The sequence below is a fragment of the Palaemon carinicauda genome, chromosome 31 (assembly GCF_036898095.1).
Source record: "Palaemon carinicauda isolate YSFRI2023 chromosome 31, ASM3689809v2, whole genome shotgun sequence".
NCBI lineage: Eukaryota > Metazoa > Arthropoda > Malacostraca > Decapoda > Palaemonidae > Palaemon > Palaemon carinicauda.
The window spans coordinates 61,183,655-61,208,178 of NC_090755.1; the positions used below are offsets into that span (position 1 = coordinate 61,183,655).

A 24,524-nucleotide genomic window follows, 5' to 3' on the forward strand; every position below is an offset into this window, starting at 1 on the left:
ATAATGACCACAATGTTCAAGCTTAATAAAATGACCCAGATATTAAAAGCGTAATATAATGACCACAATGTCAAGCTTAATAAAATGACCCAGATATTAAAGCGTAATATAATGACCACAATGTTCAAGCTTAATAAAATGACCCAGATATTAAAGCGTAATATAATGACCACAATGTTCAAGCTTAATAAAATGACCCAGATATTAAAGCGTAATATAATGACCACAATGTTCAAGCTTAATAAAATGACCCAGATATTAAAGCGTAATATAATGACCACAATGTTCAAGCTTAATAAAATGACCAAGACATTAAAGCGTAATATAATGAACACAATATTAAAGCATTAATTAATGACCACAATGTTTAAAGCATAATATAATGACCACAATGTTAGAGCATGATATAATGACCACAATGTTAACATAATAACCACGATCTTAAAGCATGGTATAATGACCACGATATTAAAGCGTAATATGTAGACCACAATGTGAAAAGCATAATATAATGGCCACAATGTTAAGCGTAACATAATGACCACGGTGTTAAGTGTAATATAATGACCAAGATGTTGAAGCTTAATATAATGACCACAATGTTAACCATACCAATGATCACAGTGTTAATGATAAACATAATGACCACAATGTCAAAGAAGAATATAATGGTCACAATATTAAGAATTAAAAAATGACCATGATGTTAATCATAACAATGACCACAATGATAAAGCTTAATATAATGACTACGATGTTGAAGCATGATATAATGACTACGATGTTAAAGCTTAATATAATGACCACGATGTTAAAGCATGATATAATGACTACGATGTTAAAGCATGATATAATGACTACGATGTTAAAGCATAAGATAATGACAGCAATGTTAAAGCATAGTGTTATGACAACATGATATAATGACTACGATGTTAAAGCATAGTGTTATGACAACAATAATATGCATAATATGATGACCACAGTGTTAAACAATGATGATGATCACAATGATAATGACCACAATGTTAAAGCATAATATAATGAACACCATGTCAAATTATATGACATCGATGTTAAAGCGCCTTATAATGACCTCGGTGTTAATGCACATTATAAAGACCACAATGTTAAAGCATGAAGTGTAATATAATGACCATGATATTAAAGCACAATACAATGACCATATTAAAGCATAATACAATTACTGCAATGTTAAAGCGTAATATAATGATCCCGATGTTAGTGCGTATTATAATGTCTACTGTGTTAAGGCGTAATATAATGACCTCATTGTTAAGTGTAACAATGACCAGAATGTTAAAGCATATAATGACCACAATGTCAAATCATAATATAATGACATCAATATTAAAGCGTAATATAATGACCAAGCGTTAGTGCGTATTATAATGACCACGATGTTAGTGCGTATTATAATGACCACGATGTTAGTGCGTATTATAATGACCCATGATGTTAGTGCATATTATATTGACCAAGATGTTAAAGCATAATATAATGACCACAGTGTTAGTGCGTATTACAATGACCACAATGTCAAGGCATAATATAATGGCCACAAAGTTAAAGCATAATATAATGTCCACAATGTTAAGGCATAATACAATGACCGCAATGTTAAAGCATAATATAATGACCACAATGTTAAAGCGTAAAATAATGACCACAATATTTAAGAGTAACATAATGACAATGATGTTAAAGCGTAACATTATGACCACAATGTTAAAGAGATACAATGACTATTGTTAAAACATGATATAATGACCACGATGTTGAAGCATAATAAAGTTACCACAATAAGCATAATATAGTTAGTTACCATTGCGTTAAAGCTTAATGTAATGACATTAATGATAAAGCATAATAGAATTATCACAATGATAAAACGTAATAAAATGGTATTATTGTACTGTATTACAGAGTAATGTAACCAAGGGAAAAAACTAAAACTTTACCAATAAGTACACTGTTAAAATCTAACATCATGACAGCAATGATAAAAGTAATTGGATGCAGAATTGAAATATATGAACAATCTAGCATCAACAGATAGAGCAGTGTAAATCTTAAGAAACGAAGAATACTTAAATTCCCAATAAAATTATCCAGGATGACTAAAGCCATAAGTGATAACCACAGGTTTACCTTGCCCGGCATTTTCCTTCGATTTGTATATGAAGACGTCAGATTCTTGCCAACCGATCAATCCTAAGTTTCGTATAACAATTTCACCAAAAAAATCAAAACTCAATTATACAATTTCAACGACTTCCAGTAAAACCTGGAAGGAAATTTGAAAGAAGGTTCCAAACCACACGAGCTTCCGCCGAAGAATGGACTGGAACACGATTACACAATTACACTAACAAGGATGATAAAGTTACGGGAAATTCTATTTACTGTTTTGCAGTTTCTTTTATGACCTGAATTCGCACAAACTTCCATTGTTTGGCCATCTCTCTTATTTTCACTCACAAACACACACAGACACACACTTATTTGCAATAAGTACATACCATTTGCTGAAACACTACATACACGATTTCAGTTGTCAAATACCAACGTCTCCATGACATTTTGCGGAATAAATAAAATCGATATTTTTATAAGAAAATGTGTACAGTGGTTCGATAGAAATTTTCTGTAAATTATTCTAATTTGTTTCCTTATGTGAACATATTCATTGAATAGAAGTACGAGTTGTTTGTTGATATTCCTACCAACACAAGCGAAATGACAAGCAATTCATATTTTTATTCCTTGGCGATTCAAATCATAAAAATCACTCTCTCTCTCTCTCTCTCTCTCTCTCTCTCTCTCTCTCTCTCTCTCTCTCTCTCTCTCTCTCTCTCTCTCTCTCTCTCATATATATATATATATATATATATATATATATATATATTATATATATATATATATATATATATATATATATATATAGTGTTCATTGCAAATTATCACTAAGAGAAAATTTTGGACCAGAATCTCTAATGTAAAATTAATAGTTATGTTTATGTGCTGTCGACCTATGTAGAAAAATTATAAAGATAGTTCTAGATATTCTTCAGATATTTGTAAAGATGGCCCTTAACCTGGACAGGTAGCGTGGCCAAACCCGCCCGTAACAGGTAGAGTGGTGTCATATGTGTTACACTCCCTTTCGGGGGGGTTAACGGAAGGATACCAATTTACAATTTCTTTTGTTTTTTTTATAGTTTACTAGTTTAAAGAGTCTACTTTCTACTGGTGTAGGAGAAAAAAAAACCTTGAATATAAAATAACACTGTACTTACATAAATACAAAAATAAGTATAAAAATACAATTTTTCATAAATAACTTGCACTGGACACTTTAAAATAAAACAATGAACAAAAAACCACTTGTGTGCTGCAATTAGTCCTGTGTGCACAACTTGACGTAGAAACATCGCCGATATCAGCAAAACTGCCAGATCTGTAAAGAAAAGAAAAAGCGGTTAATTTTTGTATACGCAAAATCACTACAAAATATTTGTGTGAAAGGAATGCTATATTTATAGTGGTAATACTTATTATATTTGGATGAATTTTTCCAAAAGTCATCTACAATGATCCCAGATGATGGCAAAACCTTAGGAATTATATATAGTTAATATAAACTGGGCAAAAGCTTAGTTCAAATGTAACACGTACCGTGCGCAATTGACGTAAAAGAAAGGCATATCTAGAAAGAGTACTAATAATTGATGTATATGCAATAAAATGGTAAATAAATAGTCTATGATGACCCTAGATGACAGCAAAAAGGTTAAAAATTATTTTTAGTAAGTATAAACGGGTAAGAAAAATAATTCGTGAAACTTACTACGTGAGTTGGGACTGGTCGCAGGTGTAGTTGACATGCGAGTTACAAACAGGCTTATGGCACTTGCCACACAAAAGCTTGGTCCTGACATTAGTGTCTTCTTCAAAGGTAATGGTCAAAGGCTCTTCTTCATCACTACTGACGAAAAGGAGCTCCAAAAACTCCTCCTCCTTGAGATATTTCTTCGCCAAGCTGAAATCTGAAAACAGGAAAAAATAGAAAATTAGAAATTAGCCTCAAAATCACATTTTTGCTGCTTTCAAAACAAAATGGCGATTGGTACAAGTACCTACACCATTCACTGATATGTTCCGATAGACACAATTACATTATTTCACTAAATAATAATACAGTAATGTAAAATGCAAAATGTTTGCGTATGCGTGACATACCCCTGTAACGGTAACGTGGTTGCTAATATGCAACAATTCCAACTTTGGGGGGCGATATCCGGCGAATGCGTCGGAGTAGAGAAGTGGCGAATGTTTCCTGCGATGAAGCTGGTGAGCAACTAACGGCTCCTGGGTAGACAGGCCAGAGCCTGCAAGGCGTCTATGCGCAGGAACGAAAAAACGAGTTTTTGCGCCGCTTCCCGGCCAAATCTGACACCACGCTACCTATCCAGGGTTAAAAAAAAAACTCATCACGAAGCCTATTTTGAACAATTTTAACAAGACTAACTCATTTTCTATTATAAAATTTGTGGATTTGAATAAATTCTTTCGACATGGATTACACTCTACTGAAATATGATTGCTGGTTTTATACTCAATGAAAAGGATAGACGATTTTTATTTTTATGCATTGGTTGTATTTTAGTAATTGTAATGCATGCCATGAAATCATCTAGTAATTTTTCTTTGATGGAAATTTATATAAACTCTAACTTATTTTCAGTTTTCAACTTTATAAAGTATCAAGATGTGTTAGATTTTACTTATTAATATAGACCTCTTTGATTTGGAACATCCATAATCATACAATTATAATTTCGTTTACAATACCTTCATATGGGATTTTTCTTCATTATTCTTTAGCTATGGTAAGCAGCTCTTTTAGGAGAAGGACACTCCAAAATCAAACCATTCTTTTCTAGTCTTGGGTAGTGACATAGCCTCTGTACCATAGTCTTCCACTGTCTTGGATTAGAGTTCTCTTGGTGAAGGGTACACTCGGGCACGCTGTTCTATCTTATTTCTCTTCCTTGTGGTTTTTTTTTTTTTTTAAGTTTTTACAGTTTATGTATTAAAGATCTAATTTAATGTTGTCACTGTTCTTAAAATATTTTATTTTCATTGCTTATTACTAGTAGTTTATATTGTTTTTTCCTTTCCTCACTGGGCTATTTTTTCCCTGTTGGAGCCCTTGGGCTTATAGCATCTTGCTTTTCCAACTGGGGTTATAGCTTAGCTTATAATAATAATAATAATAATAATAATAATAATAATAATAATAATAATGGCTTACTTTTCATCAGGTCCGCGCCAGATGGGTTGCTGAGCAGGTAGCCAGCGGTCTTACATACTTGCACAGTTTCCAGCTTGTTCATGGAAACCTGGTCCCAGAAAACATCTTGATCTTCAAACCCAATCTCTCCCTTGTCAAAATCACCGACTTTGGCTCAACGTGCCGAGGTGGGGCGTACGTCAGACGAAGGATCAGTGCCGGCGCTTATAATCCACCGGAACTGTGCTCGGGCGATGGTTCTGAAGGATATTACACCGGCACATCCTTGGATTCGTGGGCACTGGGAATACTCATCATCCATTGCCTGACAGGGGTCCAACCATGGGTCACCAGCAATGTCAACGATCAGGAGTACGCCGCTTTCAGAAACTGGCAGAGAGTAAAGTCGACCCGAGTCCCCAGGCCTTTCAAAAGATTTACTGTCCGTCTCTTACGCCTTCTACGACGTCTTCTTGAACCCAGGGGTTGGTCGCGTTATGCTACGAAGGAGGTTTTCAAGTACCTTGAAGATGACTGGGTGATAAAATCAAGGGATCGAGCTGACAGTCAAGACTTAAATGGAACCGCCAGTCAATCGCAACAGCATTCTTGGCTGCAGAGTGGTGTTACGCAACTTACTCTGAGGGATCGCCGGCAGCATTTACAGCAGCAGCAACAACAGCAACAGCAGAGAGAAAGACAACAACAATCAGATGGAGGAGTAGAAGAAGCCCAGACTCCCCAAGGGCGAGTTTCCAGCCCAAGGCGATTTCTGGCCGAATTGCTTCGATTTACTTCTCCGACATCATCTGTCAGGCAACGTCGAAGAAACCACGCCTGGCAACACTCCTCTTCCTCTTCCTCATCCTCCTCCTCATTTTCGTGGCTCAATTCCTCATCCTCCTCATCACCATCATTCAGTGCCTCTACAAGCTACTCCTCGGTCTAAGATGTTATTAACCATGTCACTTGCCTTCTACAATCATGTCTACCTTTTGATAAAGACAACGTTTTTCCTACTCATTCTTATCACGACTTTGTTGCAAATGATATAAATTGGAGAATTGACAAGTATATTTTTTGTCACCTATAAGCCCTGAAGTAATAATCATGCAACACGTAACCAAACAATCGCTTTATCCCTTCCATGTATTGAAATATTCTTGCGCAAACTCTTGAAGACTAAAAGATATGGTGCTTTTATGTGTGACTTGGTCTATCGAATATTCCCTTGCATTAAGAACTCAAGAAGAGGATCTTTTCCACATTTGTACTACTGGAAATATAAGTGAAGTATCTTACCATTTAAGATAATTTCTAAGACAGCAAATGAAGCAGTTAGTGGTGAACATTAAAGGAAACTACTTAAATTCGTGTTCAGAATCCAGTATTATTAATATTACTTGCTAAGCTACAACCCTAGTTGGAATAGCAGGATTCTATAGGCCCAAGGGCTCCAACAGGGAAAAGTAGCCCAGTGAGGAAAGAAAATAAGGAATAAAGAAAATAGAATATCTTAAGATCAGTAACAACGTTAAAATAGATATGTCATAAATAAACTATGAAGAGAAACTCATGTCAGCCGGTTCAACATAAAAAGTTTGAACTTCTGAAGTTCCACCAATTCAACTCCCTGACTGGGAAGAGATTGATATCAAGTTGAGGAATAGGGAATATAACAGATAGGAAGTTTTTTTCCAAGACAAAAACAAAATAAAATAAGAATCAGCAGCTGAAGATCAGACTGGAGAACAACATTCGAAACAAGGTAGAATGAAAGATTTAAAACATTTCTCCAGACTAGATTAATCACCGGAAATCTAACTTCGTGTTTGAATTTTTCTGTGATGTCAGTCAAGCCTAAATCGAGACTATTAAACCGACTGGCAAACTAGAATGCAATTATAGATTAATAATTTCAATCAGATTGACTTCCTCTCGTGATGCCCATATCAAAAGTAGATCTAACGTTTTAAAGTACAAGTTTAAAAGTAGAATTACAATGAGCTTTTGTCAGACTGGAAAAGTTTCTATTTGTGCATATGTAGCAGCTACTAAAACATTGTTTCTAAAATATTACAAGGCATATGAGGCTTCATTCTTGATTTGAAGTTATAAGCTAATTATTATTGTTATCATCATTACTTGCTAAGCTACAACCCTAGTTGGAAAAGCAAGATGCTATAAGCCCAAGGGCTCCAACAAGGAAAAATAGCCCAGTGAGGAAAGGAAACGGAAAAATAAATAAACTACAAGAAGTAATGAACAATCATAATAAAATATCCTAAGAACAGTAACAACATCAAATTATATCTTTCATATATAAACTATAAAAACTTGGATAAAAAACAATAGGAAGAAAAATAAGACAGAATAGTGTGTACTCTTAAGCAAGAGAACTCGACCCTAAAACAATGGTAGACCATGGTACAAAGGCTACCCAAGACTGGTTCAATTTTGGATTGTCCCTCTCCTAGAAGAGCTGCTTACTAATACAACTTATTCTTGAAACATGCTTGTCTCAAAGTAGAACGTTGATTATTTAAATTATGTCAGCTTCCAAAATCGAATAAGGCTTAAATATGAGGGTTTTTCTTCTGAACATAGCTTCTTTGAACACGTAACCTTAAGGTATTTAAGCCAAGAGTAGAAACTGGTCGATATTAGAGACTTTGCACAGACTATCATGCAAAGTACAAGTAGCCAGGGAGGAACTATGGTCGTTGAATCCGGGATGGATAATAGTTTAGTAAATTGGGCATGAGGTAAACTGATAAGGATTCTTAAGAGAACAAAACATTTACAAAAAGTTAAAAAGGAAGGAATCAGCCAAACCACTCGTAATGATCTTTGAAATAAAAAGTGTAAAGTTACCTGGATCCGTACGATGGTTTTCACCGTCATAACTCTTAAAACATGTGGACCTTCCAAGTTACCATTTGAAGATAATGATTTTAACCAGTCCGAACGTTGAAGTTCGGACTGCTTAGTATGTATCTTACTTAGATTTTTTTAACACTTAAGCAGTTTAGATTTTAACTGGCATTGAAACACTTGATTTGGGACAACTTTAAAGATTTACATTTGTCATATACCTTTGACATTAAATCAAACTTATACACTACTCTCGGGCAAAGAACCGTGCTATCCTAGAGCCAAATCGATCTATATTAGCCAATTTGGGATAACCGAGCGATATTTACAAGCAAGCACTTCTATGGATGCTGGTTTTTGCTTGATACCAGCATCTGCATTCAGATTATGGTATAATCCGTAGCTGAAATATGAAGACAACGAAACTGGTAAGTTAAGTAGTACCAACTGCCATTTATTTTTCACAGTGTTTACCGTCTTAGGCTAATTTAGAGGAAAAATGCGTTTGCATGGAGCCATTTTTATTATTATTATTATTTATCACCTATAGACGTGTGCAGTTCTCTAGGTGTCACTAGAACTAAAACCAGACACATTTAGCATTTTATGTAACTTCTGTAGACTCAGAGTGATGATGATGATGATGATGATTATTATTATTTTATTATTATTATTAATTAATTAATTATCACCATTATCATTATCGTCTAAGCTATAACCCTAGTTGAAAAAGCAGGATGTTATAACCCCAAGGGCTTCACCAATGAAAATTAGCTCAGTGAGGAAAGGATATGAATAGACTATATGAGAAGTAATGAATGAAAAATATGAAATCTCCTAAGATTAATACCAACGTTAAATTAGATCTATCATGATATAACATATGAAGAGATACATGTCAGATTGTTAAAAAAATAAAACATTTGTTGTAAGTTTGAACCTCTGAAGTAAGAACCTAGTTCGAAAAATTCTTATATATATATATATATATATATATATATATATATATATATATATATATATATATATATATATATATATATATATATATATATATATTCTTCTTTTTTCTCGTTTGCAGGAAATTATAACAAAGTTAGTCATTAATAATCTAATTCAGAGTTTTCTTTAGCTCCTCAATAAGAAAACGGAGCCTTCTCTATTCGTAACCGATACTTTACTAATCTCTCTCTCTCTCTCTCTCTCTCTCTCTCTCTCTCTCTCTCTCTCTCTCTCTCTCTCTCTCTCTCTCTCTCTCTCTCTCTCTCTCTCTCTCTCTCTCTCTCTCTCTCTCTAGCACAACAGGTCATCTTTCTCTCACGTTTATTCTAAAAAAGTCAGTAATCCTCAAACTGTAATTTTCAGTTTTCCACCAGGACTATCTTTAGTCTATCTCCATCACGCAGGTCTATTATTTTTCACAAGTTTCTATTTCTTTCATTTTCTTGAATAATACGGTCTATTTAATAATGTATATTTTAAATGAGCATATTCTATCTTGAGGATGTTATAATTTACGTATCTTGTTTCTGAAATAGAGTTGCAAGCACAAACTATTTTTCACAGACACACACACACACACACACATATATATATATATATATATATATATATATATATATATATATATATATATATATATATACATATATATATATATATATATATATATATATATATATATATATATATATATATATATATATATATATATATATATATATGTATATGCGTCTGACTCCCTGGCCCTAGCTTGGGTGGGAGGGGGCTTGGACTCTGATCTTATATACATATGGTTATTCTCTATGGCATTGTCACTGTCCTTTGTCCTTTGCCTCTGCCATTCATGAGTGACCTTAAAATCCTTAGAAAAAGAAAATAGGAATTGAATGTGTCATGGGATTATAGTGATTGAAAGGTAGGAACTGCTCTGGAATTCATAATAAATTGCAAGTCTTTCAATGACACCGAATTTGATTCTCAGGGTACGTCATTAGATAAAGATTGACAACTTTTATTTGAAAAATTAAAGGTTTGTACTGTAGAATAGTGTAGATACCAATTTCTTATTCAGCCAATATATCTGGAATTTATAGCAATCCAAGGACCCCGCACCGGTACTGCGCAGATTGCCAGGTTAGCTTTTTGTCAGGCCAAAAAAAAAACTCAAATTTAGCCTTTTTGAAATTGGTTGGCCTTTAGTAATATCATTAAAAATGGTGAGCCTTAAATACTATATTTTTGGCCTGTTTATACTACTGGGTTGGTATTTTAATGCTGCAATTGGTTAGAAGTTGGCCTTTCTCATTTAGAAAACCTAGCAACTTTAGTGCTGCGATTCTAGGGCTACTTCGCGATCCTTGAATCAACACTATGCCAAAGCATTTTGACAAAATTGACAGCTTCAGTGGTCTTTGGCAGCCATTTTGACCGTCGACTGTAGCTTTGTAAGTTTTAAAAGCGTTGCTGCCGTATTTGGGTAAATTTTTTATTAAGTTTTAAGTGCAGGTAAACCATATAGAATGGCACATACTGTTAATTATCAAGGTTTGGATATTTGATAAGGTTGATTTTGAAAGTTTCCTTCAAGTGTATTGGTGGTGGTTACCCCTGTCAGTCTGTGGACATTTAATGACCTCCCAGCCCTAAGATAGTACTGGGCCTGTAGCCATAATACGTAAAACCAAGATAAATCTTTAATAATACTATGTCATTGGCTAGTTGTTGATTAGCCCTCGATAATATCGTATGCTACTCCTAAAGGTTGTAGGTTCCCTCGATTGAAATTATACATACGGGTTTTATTATAGTTGCGGACGGAACAGGATTTTTTTTGCCAAAGATCAGGCGTTTCTTATGGAAAAAATGGCCGTTTTCTTCAAAGTGACCCTTATTTACATATATGTCTTGTTTTTTTTCATGTAAATGCTATATTGACTTATTTTATCCTTATAGGGGCTTGCTTGTAATGGGTGTAATGCTAAGGTACGATACACTATAAAATATGGGTACTGGTAGCTTTAGGTGTTCCTAATCTACGTATTTTGATCCATCATGTTATAAAGTTATGCTTTGTCATTCAAAGACAGGATATACCCGGGGTTATGGCTCGATGCCGTAAAACGAATAGTTTCCCGTAGGTTGCTGTTAGGGTAAAGTTTGTAAGAATGTACAGCTTACACTGATTTTGATCTTTACCAATATATCTCAAGTTTGCTAAATGCTGTCTATTAAAGGTCAGTGCTACCTTTTTCACTGCCAGTAGATTGGTGCGATTCATGATTAAGCCTAACTGCTCAAAGTGGAAAGTAGAAGGTATTACCAACTGTGCGCTGTTTTGAAATGTTAATATAGGTACATTAATTTCATTAAATGATAGTCTCTAAGGTCAGATTAAAGAGTTAGGTGTACCCCATGGTGGAGTAGGTTAGGTGGTGGTGCATGGTGTCAAGGTTTACCATATGTTCCAATTTTACTTGTTTTAAATTTAAATTAACTGGCAATTAACTTCCCTTCTACCTCAACTTTAAGGCAAAATCTTTGTTCTATATTTGACTCAACCTAACCCAATGTTACTGTCAAATTGCAGAATTTATTTAGTTTTTTTCTTTTCAAGTTCTTGATCAAGTGGATAAGGGTTCCAAGTTCTGTAAGGGCTATAAATTTACGTGATGGACCATTAAGGCAAAAATGCTTAAGCATGTGTGGATAGTGATAGTCATATCTTGCTTTTTATACTCGGTGTAAAGAACGGTTACTATTAGGTATTTGAATTAAGGCATGCCTATTTATTTTATGTAGTTCATCCTCACGAATAGCTTGTATTAGCCAGCATTACTCAGTTTGAGATCTTTTAAAGATTATTTTCATACATCACTTAAATATCAGTAGTGGTGAGCCCCACACGGAGACATGATTTGTTTTTTATAAATCTGTAATCAGTTCTTAGAACCATACTCCATAGTTGATGGCTGTAATCTTGATATTGTTTATTCTTGGATACCAAATCTGTCTCCAGGTTGGTGGCCTTTACATGTGGAAACCTGGCGGTGGTACATATTAAAGGATTTTGGTTCCTTTAATGTAACTGTAGCATGTACACCACTACTGATGTAGTTTTCACACACGTAATCTCATCCAGTAACATATTCATAACTAATTCAACGATTACTGGCCACATGACTGGCTTGTCTTTTGGTGAAGGTTTTTAGCATTAAATAAGTCAATTCTTTTCATGATTTTCAAATAAATAAAAATATTTAAAATTTTATATAACCATTGGCACTACTTGGATAAACTATGAAACTTACATTCATAACATTTTGACATTGTCTTGAAGATTAACTTTATATGTAACTTTTGTCACAAGAAAAGTGACCTTTAAAAAGACTACAGGAAAGGCTTTAAAAGTTATTTTTTCTCCCTACGCTGATACAAACTTCCTAGTCATTTACATGGGTTTACTCCTAAGTCGATTATTTGCAACCAGAAAAGAAAGAATAGGTGCTGAACTGGTAACTATATAATAGATTACTAGGCACCTTGGTGCCGGGCAGAGTTACGAGCTGCTGAGAACCAAGCTTCACTTCTCACCAGTTTGTGTCAAGAGGAAGATCTTCCTTTCTTTGCCACTCTACAATCATGACTACGACACGCTGGATTACCTGTGCAGTGCTTCTTTTTGTGATTTTTGTTGCTATGAGTGGTGTTGCTAGTCATATGTGAACTTAACCCCGGCTGAAACGGTCACCTTTGTGGGACTTTCACGAGTCTGATTAAGGTCGATCCGTATCCCTTTGGCGCGAACTGCCGTAGTAAGTGGTTCCTTTGATTAAGGTCGATCCGCATCCCTTTGGCGCGAACTGCCGTAGTAAGTGGTTCCTTTGAAACCTCCTGTGAATTTTGTAAGGAGAGGCTGTCCTCCCAAAAAATATTGTACCTGTCTTAAGAAACTAGCGAAGAGGGATCTTTCACCTTCCTTGTCTCCTTCCTTAGACAGCAAGAAGCACAAGTTCCATCCTATGGCGCACAGTATTCCCCTACCCGATCTTCCTTTAACTGAGACTCCAGTGACTCCGGTAACTGAAGATGACGGCTAATATATTTTGCCTTTGCATATTGGTGATAGCTTACCTTTGTTAATGTGTTATCACTTGTAAGACCCAGGTATCATGAATTGCTGTCTGATATGACTGATACCCTGGCTACGGCCCTTGTGCTTGTGGTATGTGATTCAGTCCTCATGTCACTTGTACCAGATTACACTGATCTGAATAACTCCCCCTCACCTCCCACTAGTATACTTGGTGGCAAGTCCTTTGTGACAGTGTTCCAGCAGCTGGATGACTTTTCACCTTTGGAGATAACTGGTGAAAACGTTTAAAGTTTCCCCTCGTTTTTCGCCAGAGAACACCGCGCTCAAGTTTAGACTGCCATTTCTCTCCTGTAGGCTACTGAGGCAACCTTGTACAGACTCAGGTTTGCCTCATACACCTATAAAGAAATTATATATTTTCAAAGGTCCTTGGCATTGGTCTCCTCGCAAGAATAATCCATGCTTGCCCTAGAATGAGAATCCACGATACTTTACAAGTTTGGCTGATACATTAAAGCATGGGCACATCAGCCCCTTCCAAACGAATGTTTTGGAAGGCTAAAGTCATTAGAGTACTGTGTTTACTAACGTGTCAAGTACACGTATCTGAGTACCTTTGCGTACTAGAGCAGACGTGTATGTATGTGCCACCATCCCTGCACGTGGTAACGTCACAGAACGCACTTTCATTCTAGTGTGTGAGCGTATCACTGTACACACCAACTATGATGCCATCTGATACCCTAGGGACGCAAGACCTAATCGTGCACCTCCCCAAGCACATAGATGTGATGATATTGACACTAATTTTGTTTTATCTAAGTCAATGTCGGTTGACCACCAAGTAGCTTCTATTTCTCGAGCACAAACACAGCCTTTTTTTAATCCAAATTTTTGTCTTTGAGACCCAACAATGATAATAAACCAACTACACTTGTTTGCCAAGGTCTATGCACACTGATATCTTTCCTATTGTTCCTAAAGCTTCTGAGAGCTCACATACAATGAAACAAGCAACAGTTTCTTTTTCAGGTGTTTCTTCATTTTGGAAACAGGAGAGGAAAAGGGTGCCGGAACCCTTACTCACTTTTCTTTGGGTGGCACCCCTGGCCACACAGTGATGTAGTGTCTGGTAAGCAGCGACGACACGCTCCTTGTAGAAGACGCTCCATGCGGCCTTCCTTGGTAAGGTCTAATCCCACAGGTGTTCTGAGAGAGAATATCCCGCTGTTCCTTCTCACTCATGTGAGAGTAGAGAGCACTACCATAGGAGTGATTACGATTCCTCCTTATCTTATTTTGTATCACCCTCCCATCGTACACGTAATGGGGGTTAAGAGAGTGTAATTCTTCATGGACGAATAAGTCTTCTAGCGTTCCTAAGATGGAACCATATCAGGATTATTATTGCTGTACTACTAGCTAAGCTACAGCCCTATTTTGAAAAGTATGATGTTATAAGAACAAGTTCTCCAACAGGGAAAAGTAGCCCAGTGAGGAGAGGAAATAAGGAAATAAATAAACTGCAAGAGAAGTAATGAACAATTAAAATATTTTTAACAGTAATAACATTAAAATAGATCTTTCATATATAAACTATAAAAGGTGAGTTATGTCAGCCTGTTCAACTTGAAAACATTCGTTGCGAGTTTGAACTTTTGAAATGCCACCGAAATTTCCATTACCTGATTACGAAGATCATTCTACAATATATAGTCACTGCACCATTGATAAAAGTTTCCCGCAGTCTGAGTACAAGGCACTGATATGATGTCTCTTGCTTTAATCGGACTCATGTCATTTTGAACTACCTGTAGTTTGATAATCAAGTCTCGGCTCCCAAGGACACTCAAATTGAGTGGGTCATAAAAACTTTCTCCATTGGCCTGTTCTTGTCAGAGAATTTTATATGTCCAGCACTATATATAAACAAACCCTTTCTCTATTTACAGTAGAGATATATTTCGGTGACAGCTGAAACCAGCCAGAAGGTTTTTAAGCGAAGTGTAGCATCCCACCACTAAGTAGTTGGCGGAGCGGGTCTTCCCTACTCGCACTAGTAACAATACGTCACTTTTTATTTTGGCTCGGTAGAAAGCTGAAGTTCCGTCTTTCCCATTAACCTTAATGAACTGGCCTTTGACTGGAACGAGTAGAACTATAATCATTGACACTGTTGCCTTTAGTAAAGTAGCAGCACCCTCCACCAGAAGAGTTTTTCATTTTGCTGTCTGCGGCAACTCCTGCCTTCCTTTGTATGTTCAGATCTTGCTATTTAAGGAATGGCTTTGGAGAGTGCTGCAATTAGTCACGCAGTGGGAGCGTACATGGCCTTCCTCCCCCAGGTGTTGACCATGGTCTTCCCCTCTGAGGCTCTGGAGGTAATAATAATAATAATAATAATAATTTCAGCAAAAGCCACATACAGAGATACAATAGAGGTACAGTGATCTTACACTTTTGACATCAGTAAAAAAAGATGAGATATGCAATAATATCAGTGATATAGTACAAACATCAATTAGCAGGTTGACCACAGAGTTCCAAGGTCTGGGTAATGAAATTACAATAGCATTAACGCTTAATAATAATGATAACATGCATATCAGCAAACAAAAAGAGAGAGAAAAACAGTGGCGATAACAATGATAATTATGGTGGAACAAAAATTGCTTGGATAATGATAGAACTCAGGGGGGGGGGGGAATGTAGTCACAGAGCAGGTGGTGTGAAGGAAATACAGGACTTCCAGACAACAAAGATATAAAATAATAAAACACGTTATCATAACATTACTGGGTATTATACCCAAGTTATTTAGTGATGAAGATTTGGCATAGCCACACTAACAGATTAGTAAATACGATTCATTGCACTGACGCTTCCCTGTTCCAGGTTTCCCACATTTTGGATTTTATTCTAGCTGCAGTTGCAAGCACATTTTGAATTGGGATTTTCACTAGATCGTAGGCGAGAGGTGAGACTTACTATAGAGCGTCGAATGATGGTTTTTAGGCTATCCAGTCTATTTTCAACAAACATTGCTGAAGTTGAATGGTGCCTTGGGGTATTGGTGAGGCGTCTTAGGATATCATTGTGAATGACTGTGATATGTCTCATCAATTCACGCATATAGTTTGCCCAAAGCGAGCAGCCATACATGTTATAGCAGTTGGTTTGAAACAGGAGTTTTTTTTTCATATCTTGGCGGCAGAAGGCAAATCTTCTCGTTACCATGTTCCCTAGACAACACAATTTTAAATATTTAACTTAGCCGGTGAATATATAATAGCTGCTGCTCAGCGGCTCGACAGAAAACACACTCAAAAACTCGCGAGCGATATCGCTATGAAGGTTGCGGGTGTGCCCACCAGCGCCAACTATCGGCCAGATACCACTCTTGCATGTAAACAAACCCTTCAATTCTTCTCTGTCGACCTTGACGACAAGACGTATCAATACTCGCTGTATAACCTGGAGTTTTCTCAACATATTTGGTGAAGTACTTCATTTTGGTTTGAGCTTTCGCAGTGCAGGTGTTTTTCCTCAACTTAAACTCTTGAACTCTTTATTGAACAGATTTAATTGTTGATGACTTGGATTGTTTTTTTAACTTTCTTTGAATAATTCAAAATGGCTGACCCTTCACAAGTACCTAGATTTCGTAAGTGTAATGCTAGGGACTGTAATAGGCGTCTTCCAAAGGCATCTCTCGACCCACATACTGTGTGTTCCAATTGTTGGGGTAAAACCTGTCAATTGGGAGATCGGTGTGAGGAATGCGTGGGCCTTTCGGAATTCGATTGGCTCGAATACGATAAGTATGCACGTAGGCTAAGGAGGAGTTCCTCTAGGTCAGTAGATTTTTCCTCTCCACATGCCCCTGAACCTAATCCTTCCCCTGTAGTGGTTGTACCTAACCCCCCTTCTGGCACTCAGGAACCATCTATGCAAGACATGTTACGTGCTATTCATGCCTTGGGGGAAAGAGTTGAAGCGTTAGCAACTGATCGTAATCAACTCATGGCTGACGTGAAAGAGCTTAAGTGTCAGAGTGCCACAGCGGAAAATAGTGGGAAAGTGATTAGTGCGCAAAGTGTTGTGAACAGTGTTGCGACCGAGGGTTCGTCTGTTCGTGCCTGTCGTTCACCTAGTCCGAGACCTCTTGCAAGCTCCCAAGCCCAGGGGAGAAGTAATGTCGTACGACTTATGGGTTCGAGAGGCCTTGATCAGCGAACAGACGTTCCCTCTATGGTATCAGGCGTATCTCACCAAGATCGCCCCTACCATAAGACGAGAGAGCCCATTTTCTCCTCGTCTTCCGAAGGCTTTTCGCACAAGAAACCGTGGAGCAAGGTTTCTAGGCCCCTTAAGCGAAAGTCGGTCCCTTCAGGACAGGTCCAGCGTCCTGGATGTAGTCATTGGGACAGTTCTGACCCATTGCAGTCATCGGATGACTGCTCGCCGCCTAAGCAGCAACGTTACACAGGCTCAGAAAGTCTTGGTGTAGGCAAGGTTGTGCCGTCTCAGACGTTAACCCCGTCGTTTACCGCACCCATTCCCGTGGACCCTAAATGGGTTATACTGCAGGACATGCAGACTAAGCTCGCCTCCCTTATGGAAGACTATTCTGCCGATAAGGTTCCCGTTGAGCCTAGCCGTTTATCTCATCGAGATCCTGGCCTTCAGCTGCCCAAACGAACCTTTGTGCGTCCTGTTGACGTTGGCGTAGCCAAGTCACGTCAGTCAAGTTATTTAGAACCTCACTCGATGCGGCCTCGTGTGGATTTTCAGCCGCATTTGGACGTTAGGCCACTTACTAATGCTCCTGTTGACGTTCAGGACGTTCGCCAACCATCGGAGTTGACTTGTTTTGACGCTGAGCGTCAACCACCGCAGTCTAGAGTTGTTTTGACTGCTCAGACTAGGCAGTCAAAACAGTCTCGAGTGGACGCCGTGCGTCCTCACGCACCTGTTGTTGTTGACAGTTCACAGACTGTCAAGCAGTTACATGACGTTGCGTCCTGGTCCGCTACTAATGCACCAGTGCGTGTGGACGCTGCGTGTCAAGCATTGCCAACCCCTTTGCTTGTTTCTCAGCAGTTGTCAGATGAGGATCCTTCAGATGAGGATCCTTCAGATGAGGATGTTGCTGACCCTCAGCCTGAGGATCATCCTTCAGATGTAGATGAACCCAGAACAGTTCCTCCATCAATGGACTTTAAGAAAGTCATGTTAATTTTTAAGGAGTTGTTTCCCGATCACTTCGTCTCTGTTGCTCCTCGTTCGCCGCCGTCTGAGTTTTTTCTAGGCGTACCTGCTGACATGCCAGCCTTTACAAAACTTGTGCGCTCTCGCTCATCCAAGAGAGCTTTACGGCTTTTAGGCGACTGGTTGGAAACCAAGAGGAGTTTGGGGAAGACGGCCTTTGCCTTCCCTCCATCTAAACTCTCGTCTAGGTCGAGCGTCTGGTATGCCACGGGAGAAGTTCTCGGCTTGGGAGTCCCTGCCTCTGCCCAGGGCGACTTCTCAAGCCTTGTAGACTCTCCCCGCCGCCTAGCCATGAGACGCTTGAAGATTAGTTGGTCCTCCTCGGACCTGGACCATCTGCTGAAAGGCATTTATAGAGCCTTTGAAGTTTTCAACTTCCTTGACTGGTGTTTGGGAGCCTTAAGTAGGAAAATCTCATCGGCTGATAGAGATGTCTCCGTACTTATTATGTCCTGCATGGATAAAGCCATCCGCTATGGTTCCAATGAGCTCTCCTCCTCTTTTACGTCGGGAGTCCTTAAGAAGCGAGAGTCCCTTTGCTCTTTTCTGTCGGCAGGAGTTACTCCCTGTCAAAGATCTGAACTGCTCTTTGCTCCCTTATCTAAGTTTTTTTTCCCGGAACATTTGGTTAAGGACATAGCTTTGTCACTCGTGCAGAAGGACACCCATGACTTGGTTGCGTCCTCTGCTCGCAAAGGAACTCCTTCGACATCCTTTTCTGCAAGACCTAGGATAGACACTCCGGCGTCCAGATTTATTCCGCCCTTCCGTGGCAGAGCTCCCAGCAGGGGAAGTACTCGTGCCTTGGGAAAGAGAGGAAAGAAGAGAGGAGCCAAGTCCTCACGTGGCAGAGTCTGACTGCCCGCAGCCTCAGACAGCAGTAGGTGCCAGACTCAAGAACTTCTGGCAAGCCTGGGAGAAGAGGGGCGCAGACCAACAATCTGTGAGGTTGCTCAGAGAGGGGTACAAAATTCCATTTGTACACAAACCTCCTCTAGCGACTTCCCCCATCGACCTCTCTCCCAGGTACCGAGAGGAGTCAAAGAGACAAGCCCTGAAACTAGAAGTGTCTCTTTTGCTAGACGTCAGTGCACTCAACGTCTTTGTTACGAAGACAAAGTTCACCATGGAGACCACGAAATCAGTCTTAGCAGCGGTCAGAAAGGGAGACTGGATGGTCTCTCTCGACCTAAGAGACGCATACTTCCACATCCCCATACACTCAGATTCCCAACCTTTTCTGAGGTTTGTTTTCAACAATGTGGTTTACCAGTTTCGGGCCCTGTGCTTTGGCCTAAGTCCTGCTCCTCTCGTGTTTACGAGGCTTATGAGGAATGTTGCAAAATTCCTCCATTTATCGGGAATCCGAGCCTCCCTATACTTGGACGACTGGCTTCTCAGAGCCTTGTCCAGTCATCGCTGTCTGCAGGATCTTCATTGGACATTGGATATGACCAAGGAATTGGGACTTTTGGTCAACCTGGAAAAGTCCCAGCTGATTCCATCCCAAACTATACTGTATTTAGGGATGGAGATTCGCAGTCCAGTTTTTCGGGCTTTTCCGTCTGCCCCCCGAATAGAGCAAGCCCTGCTCAAAGTCCAACTGATGTTGAAGAGAGAACGTTGCTCAGTCAGGAATTGGATGAGTCTAGTAGGAACTCTATCATCCCTAGAGCAGTTTGTCTCGCTAGGAAGGCTACACCTTCGACCTCTCCAGTTCCATCTAGCTTTTCACTGGAAAAAGGACAAGACGTTAGAGACGGTCTCAATCCCGATCTCCGAACCAGTAAAGGCATGCCTGAATTGGTGGAACGACAATATCAGTCTGAGAGAGGGACTTTCCCTAGCAGTTCAGAACCCAAACCACGTACTATTCTCGGACGCGTCGGATTTGGGTTGGGGTGCGACCCTGGACGGTCGGGAATGCTCAGGTCTGTGGACCTCAACTCAGAGGAGCATGCATATCAACGGCAAGGAGCTTTTGGCAGTCCACCTGGCCTTGATGAACTTCGAGAGTCTCCTTCGAAACAAGGTGGTAGAGATCAACTCCGACAATACCACAGCCTTGGCATACATTTCCAAGCAAGGAGGCACCCACTCCCTGACGCTGTACGAGATCGCAAGGGACCTGCTCATTTGGTCAAGAGATCGAGGCATCTCCCTGTTAACGAGGTTTATCCAGGGCGACTTGAACGTCTTAGCAGACTGCCTCAGTCGGAGGGGTCAGGTAATTCCTACGGAATGGACCCTCCACAAGGACGTGTGCAAGAGTCTTTGGGCGACTTGGGGTCAACCCACCATAGACCTCTTTGCAACCTCGATGACCAAGAGACTTCCAATCTATTGCTCTCCAGTCCCAGACCCAGCAGCAATACACATAGACGCATTTCTTCTAGATTGGTCTCATCTGGACCTATATGCATTCCCACCATTCAAGATTGTCAACAAGGTACTGCAGAAGTTCGCCTCTCACGAAGGGACAAGGTTGACGTTAGTTGCTCCCCTCTGGCCCGCGAGAGAATGGTTCACCGAGGTACTTCGATAGCTGGTAGACTTTCCAAGAATTCTTCCTCTAAGAGTAGATCTGTTACGTCAGCCCCGCGTAAAGAATGTACACCAAAGCCTCCCCGCTCTTCGTCTGACTGCCTTCAGACTATCGAAAGACTCTCTAGAGCTAGAGGCTTTTCGAAGGAGGCAGCCAGTGCGATTGCAAGAGCGAGGAGAGCTTCTACCATTAGAGTATACCAGTCGAAGTGGGAAGTCTTCCGAGACTGGTGCAAGTCAGTATCTGTATCCTCGTCCAGTACCTCTGTAGCCCAAATCGCTGATTTTCTCTTACACCTGAGAAAAGTTCGCTCCCTTTCAGCTTCCACGATCAAGGGCTACAGGAGCATGTTGGCTTCGGTCTTCCGGCATAGAGGCTTAGATCTTTCCAACAATAAAGATCTACAAGATCTCCTTAAGTCTTTTGAAACCTCTAAGGAACGTCGTTTGGCTACTCCTGGATGGAACTTAGACGTGGTCCTAAGGTTCCTCATGTCAGACAGGTTTGAGCCATTACATTCAGCCTCCCTGAAGGATCTCACTCTTAAGACACTTTTCCTGGTGTGCTTGGCCTCGGCTAAAAGAGTCAGTGAACTTCATGCCTTCAGTAAGAACATTGGCTTTTCTACAGAAAAAGCCACTTGCTCTCTTCAACTTGGTTTCCTGGCCAAGAATGAACTGCCTTCTCGTCCTTGGCCTAAATCTTTTGATATTCCTTGCTTATCAGAGATCGTAGGCAACGAACTGGAAAGAGTGTTATGTCCCGTTAGAGCTCTTAAGTTCTATTTAGCTCGTACTAAGCCATTACGAGGTAAATCTGAAGCGTTATGGTGTTCGGTTAAGAAACCATCCTTACCTATGTCAAAGAATGCTTTGTCATATTTTATCAGATTTTTAATACGAGAAGCTCATTCCCACTTGAGTGAGGATGACCAATCTTTGCTTAAGGTTAAGACGCACGAAATTAGAGCTATAGCAACCTCCGTGGCCTTCAAGCAAAATAGATCTCTGCAAAGTATCATGGACGCGACTTTTTGGAGAAGCAAGTCAGTGTTCGCGTAATTTTACTTGAAAGATGTCCAGACTCTTTACGAGGACTGCTACACACTGGGTCCATTCGTAGCAGCGAGTGCAGTAGTGGGTGAGGGTTCTACCACTACACTTCCCTAATTCCAATATCCTTTTTAATCTGTCTCTTGAAATGTTTTTAATATTGTTTTTTATGGGTTGTACGGAAGGCTAAGAAGCCTTTCGCGTCCTGGTTGATTTGGCGGGTGGTCAAAGTCATTTCTTGAGAGCGCCCAGATTAGGGGTTTGATGAGGTCCTGTTAGTATGGGTTGCAACCCTTGATACTTCAGCTCCTGGGAGTCTTTCAGCATCCTAAGAGGATCGCTGGGCTTCGTGAGGAAGACAGACTTACAAGGCAGAGTAATCGTCTAAGTCAACTTCCTTACCAGGTACCTATATATTTTGGTTTTGTTATATTGATAACTGTCAAAAACTCTTAGCTTATACGCTGTAAACTTAATTAACTCTGGTCTCTACCCACCGCCTTGGGTGTGAATTAGCTATTATATATTCACCGGCTAAGTTAAATATTTAAAAATGATATTTTAATTATAAAATAAATTTTTGAATATACTTACCCGGTGAATATATAAATTAAAGGCCCTCCCTTCCTCCCCAATAGAGACGCAGCGGGACGAGAAGAATTGAAGGGTTTGTTTACATGCAAGAGTGGTATCTGGCCGACAGTTGGCGCTGGTGGGCACACCCGCAACCTTCATAGCGATCGCTCGCGAGTTTTTGAGTGTGTTTTCTGTCGAGCCGCTGAGCAGCAGCTATTATATATTCACCGGGTAAGTATATTCAAAAAATTATTTCATAATTAAAATATCATTTTACGTCGCCCGTTTTCAATGTCAGATGTGTCCTTTAAATCTTTTGTAATGATGTGACCTAGGTAAGGAAAATCATTGACAAATGCTAGCTGATGGTTTTGGAGGAAAATATGTGGGTCTTCTACGAATCGGAGTGTTCTAGGAAGGACAGACATGCACTGGGTCTTCGATTCGTTATAGATTGTCATGTTCATTAGCGTATGCGTTGTAGGTGTCAATAAGACGTTGTAGGCCTTAGGTAGAGGGGGAGGTGAGGACCATATTGTCAGCATAGCAAAGGTTATTTATGGTAAAGCCATTAACCGTGCAACCAATGGGAAGTGAATTCAGTCTGATATTCAAATCATCTGTGTAAACATTAAATGAATATGGTGAGAGGATGCCTCCTTGCCTGAGACTGTAGGTGAACCGAATAGCTGGGATAGGAAATTGCCCCATTTGACACAACTGCTGTGTTGAGAATCAACAGTATAATATGTCAATGAGATATAGAGGAGTTCCCCTTTTGCCTAGTTTCAAAGAGAGTTTCAGATAGTTTACTCTGTCAAATGAATTCCGCACATCCACAATACCTAAGTATACGGGCGAGGCCAAGGATATATAAAAATTTAATATCTCCTTTTAAAATATATATACAGGTGTCAGTCGAGTGGTTAGTCTCAAAACCAAATTGATTGTCTGCGGTGTGGAGAAATGGTGCAAGGCGACGGAATAGAAGAGATTCAAATATTTTCGATGAAATTGTTGTGATGGCGATGGGGTGGTAGTTTCCTGGGTCACTCGCATCCTTCAGTTTGTGTTTTATGAGAGGTATTAAGTGGACAAGTAGAAGGGTTTCGGGGAGATATTGATGTATTATACAGGCATTGAATAGTGCAGCAAATACGATATAAATTATAGGGTGGCAGAATTTGAAAGCCTTGGCCGGATGTCTTGTTACCAGGTAATTTCTTGATAGCCTCGCACACGTCACTCAGAGAGATACGGTCACTATATTGAAATTCCATATTGACATTGATGAGAGTATCCACTTCATTATTATTATTATTATTTTTATTATTATTTATTTATTATTTATTTATTATTATTTATTTATTATTATTTATTGTTTATTTTTTATTTTATTATTTATCTATTTTTTATTATTTATTTTTTATTTTTTATTTTTTTATTTATTATTTATTATTTATTTATTATTATTACAGTACTAGCCAAGGTACAACCCTAGTTGGAAAAGCAAGATGCTATAAGCCCAAGGGCTCCAATAGGGAAAAATAGCCCAGTGAGGAAAGGAAGTAAGGAAATAGATAAATGATGAGAACAAGTTCAATAAATCATTCTAAAACAGTAATGTCAAAACAGATATGTCCTATATAAACTATCAACCTCAAAAATAGATATGTCATATATAAACTATAAAAAGACTCATGTCAGCCTGGTCAACATAAAAAATTTGCTCCAACTTTGAACTTTTGAAGCTCTACTCATTCCGGGTATCTTGGTCATTTATGCAATTTAGGA

General features: G+C 39.0%; 1 protein-coding gene and 2 long non-coding RNA genes across 3 annotated transcripts in view; 2 read left to right on the plus strand and 1 right to left on the minus strand.

The window, feature by feature from the left end:
* The window catches only part of LOC137624430 (uncharacterized), a 179,224-nt gene extending 176,856 nt beyond the window's left edge, over positions 1–2,368 (minus strand). Inside the window, exon 1 of the long non-coding RNA XR_011040730.1 lies at positions 2,173–2,368. This is a non-coding gene — a long non-coding RNA (uncharacterized lncRNA). The remainder of the gene's footprint in view (positions 1–2,172) is intronic.
* The window catches only part of LOC137624429 (serine/threonine-protein kinase SBK1-like), a 15,670-nt gene extending 8,842 nt beyond the window's left edge, over positions 1–6,828 (plus strand). The window contains exon 4 of the mRNA XM_068355181.1: positions 5,349–6,828. Within this exon, the coding sequence (XP_068211282.1) occupies positions 5,349–6,266 (918 nt within the window). The 3' untranslated portion in view covers positions 6,267–6,828. The remainder of the gene's footprint in view (positions 1–5,348) is intronic.
* LOC137624431 (uncharacterized) overlaps positions 1–24,524 on the plus strand; it is a 114,102-nt gene that overhangs the window by 39,290 nt on the left and 50,288 nt on the right. The gene's annotated exons all lie outside the window — the stretch shown is intronic.